The following is a 9,464-nucleotide window of genomic DNA, read 5'->3' on the forward strand; positions in this document are numbered from 1 at the left end:
CAACTGCTAAAGTCTGTGTAGGGGGTTCAAATCAAGTAATGTGCGGGGTTGCTTAGAGCATGATAGAAATCTCGAAAGGATAATGAAACAAAAAACAAGTTGAAAAATAAGGGTTACTTTTTATTGAAGCTTAGAGGGCAAGAAAGCTTTAAGTGAACAGGGTAAGGCTGTTATTGTTGTCTTTAATTGCTTATTGATGATGTTGTCTTCTCATAAAGAGTAGTGGTTGTGTTTGGTTTCTTCTTAAGGGAAAAACCCTAATGCAGAGGGTGGTGGGACAAACCTATTGGCAAGCCATATGATGCTGACTCGCATTCAATCACTCTTTCTTAGTTGCCTTATCACCATAAATGTTGCTGGCTTAAAAAGTAATTGAGCTTTGAATTGAACTTTGAAGAGAAGGAAGATCCAACAATGTACGTTTCCCTTGTGTTTGTTCTACTTATTGGCCTTGGTGAAAGTGGGAATGCTCTAATTTGTTATAGTTGATGCAGTCAAAAAGAAAAATAAGTTCAGACTTCAGAGTCTAATTTCCCTTTATGCTGTTATAAAATATTAAAATCTACTCCTGTTATTAGGAGTGCAGTAACCATTCATAATTGTTTTAACTTAAACATGGATTATTTTTTTGGTTTATAGCCACGGTTATTGATTCGGATTTAATAAGAGTAATGAGTATCAAAATTCTAAAAACCTATGAAGTATGGACACTTCCTTAATTTGTCGTGTTCGCGTGTCGGATTTATTGATACTTATCTGACACGCGTGTCTTCTGTGTCTAACCATGTTTTAATGAAAAATAAAAATTTTTTTTTCAAATACGCTTGGACACATCTAATTACAACATGTATCAACGTGTTCAGTCTTATTCTTAATATTTATTCTTGAAATGAGTTTAGAAATAATATATATTATTAATTATTAAAACAAAAAAATATTTTAAATATTTTTTAAAAAAAACATTAAAAATACTTAACAAATTAATTTATATTTTAATATCAATAAAATATCAAAATATCATTACAATTTATCTAAAAATATTTTATATTTTTTATATATGTCGTGTTCCCGTGTCTTATAAAAAATTTAGATTCGCGTGTCTGTGTGTCTTATATCGTGTCATGTCTTGTGTCTGTCTTATATCGTGTCGTGTCTTGTATTCGTGTCTTATATGTGTCTTATATCATGTCGTATCTTGTATCCGTGTTAGTATCCGTACATTACAGCTATAAACTCTTCAAGCAATTGGATTTCTTGGTAGTAAGTTCTATAAGTAGCAACTAGTGTGGGCTTATATTAGCCCACTTTATTTGATTTGCTTTTGATTTCGTTTTTTGTTATTGTCTCCTTATAGTAAACAAAAATATATACATATTGATTTGATTCAAAATTAAACCACAAGCTTTCGGACATTGTTTTGTCTAGGTGCACATGGGTCGGGTGAAGCCGGGTTTGATGTGACCCAGACCCAACCCGAAATATACACCGGGTCTATTTATTAGACCTGAACCCGACCCTAAACCCGATGAAACCAATACACTTTCGAGCCACAATTATACCGGGTAAAAACCGGGCCGTTAACATTACTATACGTTGATACCTTCTTGTAAGCTAGCATGTAAAAATATCCAAATTTCTAAGACTCCAACCATTATTTAACATGGTAAAATTCACTTAGAAAAATATAACAAGAACCAACCCTTCTTTAAAATTAAAGCATAACCACAATCAATACTAAAACAAAATCACAATCAATACTAATATTGTCTAATAATACTAAATATTTGAATTAATACAAATAACACAATATTATGCATTAGTCTAAAATTTTAAGCATTCTAAACATAAAACATTAACTTATAGTCTTATAATGACTAATAACACAAAATATTAAGGTTTACAATACTTAAATTCCACATAAGAATAGTCATGATCCATCACTAATAACATAAAATATTAATTGTGTATGATGACTGAGCCACCGGGCCGACTTCGAGTGACCCGAGCTATGGCCCGAATCCGATCCAAAATAATGACCGGGTCTATTTTTGAGACCCCTACCCAGCTCTAAACCCGATGAAATCACACCAAATTAGCCCCTAAAGTGTTCGGGACCGGACCGGACATTCAGGCCGGACCGAGTCTGTACACCCCTAGTTTTGTCCGTCTGCATAGTTGCTTTAATTTTCATTATAGTTCAGCCGTAAAAGTGTAAAAAATTTGAATTGACTAACTATTAAAAACTTTACATTAGGAATAAAATTAAAATTTATTTTAAATAATAAAAATTAAATTAAATATTAATTTTTTTAATTTTCAAAAATCTTAAGAACCAGAATTATACTCTACCTGTTTAGTATACATTCTCTTTGTATCGATTAGATTATTTCTTAAATCATGCCCCAAGTTTAAAGTTGGTACATTGTAACACTCCAAAATAGTCAACAAAATTTGCATTACCATTGGTGCGTTTTGTTTTTGAATTTGAACCTCGAGAAATTAAAAGCCATCGAGCAAAAGTACAGTTCACATAGGTTTGTAACTACTAAAATAAGATCCAAGTTTTGTGATGTACGACAAAGTAGAATTAGCTAGCTACTCCCTTTGAAGTTTGAATGATACCAAATTATATGTTTAGTACTAGGGGCGACATCACGTCGCATATATATATATATCATAAATTATTTTAAGTAGATATTGAATAAAATTTTTTTTATTAAATACAAATTTTTTTTAATTATTAAAAATAATTATTAATTAATAATTTAATATATTTTTTTTTACATAAAAATTAATTTTATTTTAAATTATCATCAAATTATATAATAATATTATCTCTTAAATAATAACTCAGATTAAAAACGAATAAAATTAAGATTAAGATATTCTCTACTCGCAAATACAATAGAATTAACTTTATATAAAGTTTTCGATTCGAATAAAATTATAAGATTAGATTCAAATTCTATCTAATCTATTCATTGCCACCCTATTAAATACATAAAATCAAGAGGTTGAGAATTTAGATTTGACTTATCTATAATCGTAGTATCGTACAGCCTGTCGTTAAAAGACCAAAACTGAAGACATGCATGCAGTATATGTTATTAACTTACTATATTATTCATTCGCCAATAGAAAGCATCCGTTCATATTTACGATTTTTTTAATTGAAAAATTTTGGTACATAACCAAAAAAAATATTAAAATCATAAAAAAATATGTATTTAAAAGCATACATTAAAATTTTTAAATTAAACATTTATTATAATCAAATTTGAACATCTTAATTATATAAGTTAATTATTTTGTGTTTCTTTTTTTTAACAAAAAATTAGTTGTCAATCAATGATTGACATTGTATAGAAATTTATATTTAGTTTTCATAAAAAAATTGATTATATTATTATAAAAAAATTTATTACTCTATCATAACATATTTAATAATTATTTTGGTTGTCGATTATTTTATTAAAAAATATGCATGTAGGTAATAATATAATATGCATAAATATACAAAAATTAATAATATTTAGAGTAAAGTATCGTTTTTGTCTCCAACGTTTGGGGTAAGTCTCAAAGTTGTCCCTAACGTTTCAATCGTCCTATTTAAGTCCCTAACGTTTCAAAATTGACTCAATGTTATTCTGCCGTTCGAGATCCATTAACAGAATTGATAGCGAGACAAAATTGAGATGATTTTGAAATGTTAGAGACTTAAATAAGACGAAAATGTTGGGAACAAAAATGATACATAGAAATAAATTTTAATTTTATCCTTCAATAATATCAATTTTTTACTGTACATGGTATTCAATTATTTTTTAATCACATTTAAGTAAATTACACTTAATCATATTACTTTTATTTTAAATAAATTATTTTTTTATAATTTTACTCTTAAGAATTTCTAGTTATCATGAAATGTTTGTAAAATAACTAGTATATAAACTTACAAAAAAAATATATATATATATATATATACAATAAAATATAAATTATACCTTTTGTCTCTAATGTATCAAAATTCTTTAAAATTATAAAAAATAAATTTATTTAAAATGAAAGTAATGTGATTAAGTGTAATTTATTTAGATATAATTAAAAAATAATTAAATACTAGATACAGTAAAAAATTAATATTATTGAAAAATAAAATAAAATTAAAATTTATTTTTATATATCGTTTTTGTCTCTAACGTTTTCGTCCTATTTAAGTCCGTAACGTTTCAAAATCGTCTCAATTTTGTCCCGCCGTCAATTCTATTAACGGATCCCTACAATATTGAGTCAATTTTGAAATGTTAGGGACTTAAATAGGACGACTGAAACGTTAGGGACATCTTTGGGACTTACCCCAAACGTTAGGGACAAAAATGATACTTTACTCTAATATTTATTTTTATTTTCATCATGAAGCATCTTTTTTTTTCATAATAAAAAAATTAAGAGATCAATATTTTTAATATAAAAAAATAAAAATGAATTAGCATTAATTCAAAAATAAAAAATATTTATTACTACCTAAAATAATAGGTAGTTCCTAACTGAAAAAATTCCACGCTATATATTTTTGTAACACTCTAATGGGTGGCATTTAATTTATCGGTTTTATTAGAGAACTAATTAGGGTAAAACTAATTTCAACAAATTAGTTAAAAAATAAGTCTATCATAAAACAAAATAAGTAATAATTCTCTATTATCCGAAAATTTTAAATTTCAAAAAATCAATAATAAAAAGAAGTTGGCTTAATTAGTTTATAATATAGTTGGCTTTCTAAGCTTTTTCTTAATTTATCGCTCCAAAAAATTTTAATATGGATAAATACATAATTTCTGGACTCTAACTAATCAAAAACCATATGCTTTTGGAACATTGTTTTAGACTTTTAGAAGCCGTACAACGTCCTTGTTATAGTGCATGACTAAAGAATAAAAGTTAAAGGAAAACTAGCATTTGGGTTTTCGTTATTAGTGAAGCAAATCTGTCGCTATAAATAGTCCTTAACACTGAGCACTATCATATCATATTCATCACATACACAGCATTCATAGATACATACATAGACACATCATCAGTTAATCAGTTATCGAAAATGAACAAGTCAATATTGTTGGTGGTGGTTTTGAGTTTGGTGATAGGGGTGACAGTGGCTGAGCTTGAAAGCGAGAAGCATTACGGGCCATGCGGGAAGTTCAGCACACAGAGGATACTCACTCATAAGCTCAGGCACTGCGAGAAACCAGCAAAAAACTTGTACGCACCCGTCTCCAGGCAGTGTTGCCAGGACCTTCAAAACGTTTCCTTCCAATGCCTCGTTACCGTCTTCAGTTCCGATGCCTTCACCAAAATCGGTGTCGACCCACACGTCGCCATCACCATCCCCTCTCGCTGCCACCACGCCTATCATGACAACCCCTAAACCTTGCAGGTCATTAAATCTACTAATTTCTTTTTTTTTAATATTGATGCTAGAGAACATTATAATTTATTATTTTTTAGTTGTGAATTAAAAATACGTGGTTAAATTATTAGACTAAAAGCATCAGATTTATAACTAAATAACTAAATATGTCATTTAAAAACAATAAATTCACGCCTATCCTTCAGTTTTTTTTTAATTAACAATCTGTCAGTACAAAGTAGTAAACAAATATTTAATTAAACATAAAAAAAATTCAAAACCTAACAAATAATTAATTGATTATTAGCTGAAAAAAATTAGTTCATAATTTTAAATTAAATTTGGTTATATTATTTAGCAACATCACAAAAATCGAATTAAGTATCAGTAAAATTGGAGATTTAATCAATAAAATTAGAGATTTAAAACTTTAAAGATTTAACTATGTTCTAAATATAATAAAATAATATATTTATATATAAAATATTTTTATTTTAAATTAATTAAACACTAAAAAATAAAATTAATTTGATTCGTTTATTAAATTTTTTGACCAAATTTTTCAGTTTTTAAACTTGATAATCAATTTTTATCATGAACTAAATTAGTCTGATGATCGATTTTCAATTAATAGACTTACTATTGTAATTATTTTTTTTAGTAAGAGTACATAAAGAGTACATAGTATATAAAATATAATAACTCAACAAATATTTTTTAAGGAAATTTTTCATTCTCTTCAACAATGAGAACTTATTTTTCTTTTTCTCTTAATCTCTTTTAGTTCATCAAATCATCACAACTTAAACGGTTTAGAATATAAAATTTTTTTCATGATGCGATGAACTAGAAAACAACCAAACTGAATAAAAAAACAGATTTTCTTCCAACCATATTATTCAGTGGGACTTATTTAATTATTCTTAAATTCAATGTGATATCTTCTTTTGCTTTTCAAATACCGATTAATTATACTGAAGTGAAAGTTTAACTTATAGTAAAGGAACAAGTGATTTAGAGTATATACAATTTGTATTGGCCGTAAAATTTAACTTATAATAAAGGAACAAGTGATTTAGAGTATATACAATTTGTATTGGCCGAAATTCTAACGATATGCTTACGTATTGAATTTTTCTTCACATGATCATTTTGCAGCATATGATCACATACCTTGAAGGCTAAGAGCGTGAGCTATATATGGCGCTTGAAGTTATGCCATATGGTCAAGTTCAAGTTACAATAATAGTTGTTCTATAGTTAATATATAATAAATTGAGCTCGCTATGTATATATAGCAGCTCACACGTGTATGTTCAATTGTAATAATCTAAACGTAATAAATAAATAGCTTTCGGCTTTCTTAGCCTTTCAAGTAATAATGTAATAAATAAATAGCTTTCGGCTTTCTTAGCCTTTCAAGTAATAATATAAGATCTATCGTCTAGTACACTCTTTTGTTGTTGCTATCCTTACTGTGGTTTATTTTAATTTGTTGGTTATATTGGATCAAGTAATAATACTATCATCTAGTACACTCTTTTATCTTTTGTTGTTGCTATCCTCACTGTGGTTTATTTTGTTGTCAGCGCGTTTTATATTATCAAATTTCTTACAATATAAACATGCATGTCATTTTCAGAAGGGATAGAGAGAAGAGCAAAGACATTTATGTAAACTACAAAGGATACACTATATTATATAGATCCAGAAACCTGAAAGTACATGCAACAAGCTAAGAGATCACACGATTGTAACAATACAAGACCTAAAGTCTAAAGCTGAAGGTCAGCTACAAAGACGAAACTAACCTTTTATGTAAAATAAAATTACAAAAACAAACTGAGCAGCAGGGAGCAACTATAATTTATATGTGTACTAATTAAGTACTATTGATTTTGATGGTAATTAAGGGCTAACTACTTTAGTTTATGTGCAGTTAACGTTATGTATATGTGATGCGACCTGCTTGGTATTAATTAAAAAAAACACCCATGTTGTTAATATACTACTTAACCAGCACTAGCTAGCATCTGATCTCTTATTTAATTTTATCATACACTTTATATATAGTTAATTCTTCAGAGTTCACATCACCCTGCAACATGGCCCGGGAGTTAAGAAGCGTGTAGTGTGTCAATAATAAAGGGAACCTGAAAATTAAAAGTAATAATGATCAAAATTAGGTTAATTATTGTATATAAACAACAGTATGAGATGAGTGTATGTATATACCTTGCCACCAGTTTCCTCTTGAGGCGCTATTTGAGTCGTTACCATCGGGATCATCATCTTTCTTATCTTTCTTAAACTGCACGAATAACACAAATTTAATTTATCTAAAATATATGTATATAGTGAAGCTCAAAGTGCAATTAATGAATGAAGTAATGGTCAGTTAAGTGTAGATAAATTAACTTAACTACCATATGCCAGATGGCAGAGAGGGTTAACAAACTTGTAACGGTGATAAGCTATAGTGTGAGGTGCAGGTCCATAGTAGCCAATTAAATAAAATAATAAAAGAATATGTGTGAAGTGTGATGCATGGACCAGCAGAAAATAAAGTAAAGGATGGGGATTAAGGCACTCACAGCATGGTGGGATTCAGTGGTCCTGGTTGATGATGATGTTGTTTTTGGGGAATAATTTTCTTGACCACCATAGTAGATTGATGAACTGTAGTAGCTGCTGGGCTCCACTGTCTCATTCTTGTTGCCACAACTGCTTTCACCTTTACCGTAATTACCTGCAAACCAAGCACTATTATATTACCCAAACCGCCTAAACATTCAAACTTATATTATAAAGCAAATTAAATATGTTCCCTCTATGTAGACAACATATTATCAATTATTGTTTTGTTTGTACTATTCAAATGTGGGATCGTAGTACTAATAAGTCAAATAAATTCAACTAGTATATATTTTATACTAACGAACCTGGTGCTCCATAATTTTTGAATCCCACCTCCTGCTTCCTTGAATCTCTCCCTCCAACCTAAATTTGTTCATGTCATATGTTAGTTATATATATTCCCATAAGGCCTTCACATATTATATATATATAACCTGTAGAGAGGTGCAAAGTTAATATGCTTCAAGTAATTAATGCCGTATATAGTAGAATAATTACAATATTGACCAAAATTATTAAGAGAGGCGGAGGTTATGTGAGAGAAAAAAAGAAAAAAGGAACATGCAAGAGGAGAATGAAGAATAAATGTTAAGAGGCATGCATACAGTGGAAGGAGGAGGGGGGAAAATAGAGCCAAAGATGCTTGTGGAAGAAGATGACATGGTAGAGGGATCCTTGGGACCAAAAAGATGATCAAAGTTGGTGGTGGAAGAGGATGATGAGGAAGAAGAAGCTTTCTTTTTGTTGTTGTCCATGAATGACAAGAGTAACTAGTATTTGATGAATTAAGCAAAGGGAATGGATAAGATTGAAAGAGAGAAGCACGTGTTGGATTTGAGGGATGTGTAGTGAGTGAGATTGAAGGTAGAGAGCAAAGAGGAAGAGAGGGGTATTTATAAGCATAAGCATAAGCATGTGCATGTGCTCTCTCTTCTCTTCTTTGACACGTGGCTTCTCTCTTTGGGCCCCATTTGGACGCCATGCCCAAATCCCAACCCCTCTTGCCACCTCCCTGTCCCATTCTTTCTATTACTTTTAGAGGAATCTAACAACTCAGTAACTTTTGTGATTTGTAGTTATCAAATAGTTATTAATGATATTATTAATGATATAAAATTTTATAGAATTATTTATTCTTCTTTTGTTGATTACATGATGACCAAAATTTAATAAAATTACTGACTTGTTAGACTTTTTCTTACTTTTATTCTGGAGACTTAAGACCAAATTTCTATCCCAATTTTATGTAATAATTTATAATTATTAATTTTATAATTATACTTAAATTTTTATTTTATTCTATACAAAATTAAAACTAGTCTCGCTAATACCAACAAATTATATATAGCATGTCACAAGTTTGATTTGTCTTTTAATAAATAGTAATCAAATACATGATACGCTGAATTAATGTATTGTA

At 29.0% G+C, this 9,464-nt stretch overlaps 2 protein-coding genes across 2 annotated transcripts; one reads left to right on the forward strand and one right to left on the reverse strand.

The window, feature by feature from the left end:
• The first annotated feature begins 5,032 nt into the window (after positions 1–5,032).
• LOC110270356 (uncharacterized) lies at positions 5,033–6,857 on the forward strand. Its single transcript, XM_088508959.1, has 2 exons — positions 5,033–5,434; positions 6,566–6,857. The coding sequence occupies exon 1, from the start codon at positions 5,099–5,101 to the stop codon at positions 5,423–5,425; it is 327 nt and encodes a 108-aa protein (XP_088365085.1). The 5' UTR covers positions 5,033–5,098; the 3' UTR covers positions 5,426–5,434; positions 6,566–6,857.
• A 224-nt stretch (positions 6,858–7,081) lies between these two features.
• On the reverse strand, positions 7,082–8,911 carry LOC107631157 (uncharacterized). Its single transcript, XM_016334505.3, has 5 exons — positions 8,650–8,911; positions 8,350–8,407; positions 8,002–8,156; positions 7,643–7,718; positions 7,082–7,560 (listed from the first exon to the last, which is right to left on the reverse strand). Exons 1-5 carry the CDS (start codon positions 8,797–8,799, stop codon positions 7,544–7,546), a joined length of 456 nt encoding a protein of 151 aa, XP_016189991.1. The 5' UTR covers positions 8,800–8,911; the 3' UTR covers positions 7,082–7,543.
• Between the last annotated feature and the right edge of the window lie 553 nt (positions 8,912–9,464).

This window comes from Arachis ipaensis, chromosome B3, assembly GCF_059453495.1.
Source record: "Arachis ipaensis isolate K30076 ecotype BB chromosome B3, ASM5945349v1, whole genome shotgun sequence".
Classification (NCBI taxonomy): Eukaryota; Viridiplantae; Streptophyta; class Magnoliopsida; order Fabales; family Fabaceae; genus Arachis; species Arachis ipaensis.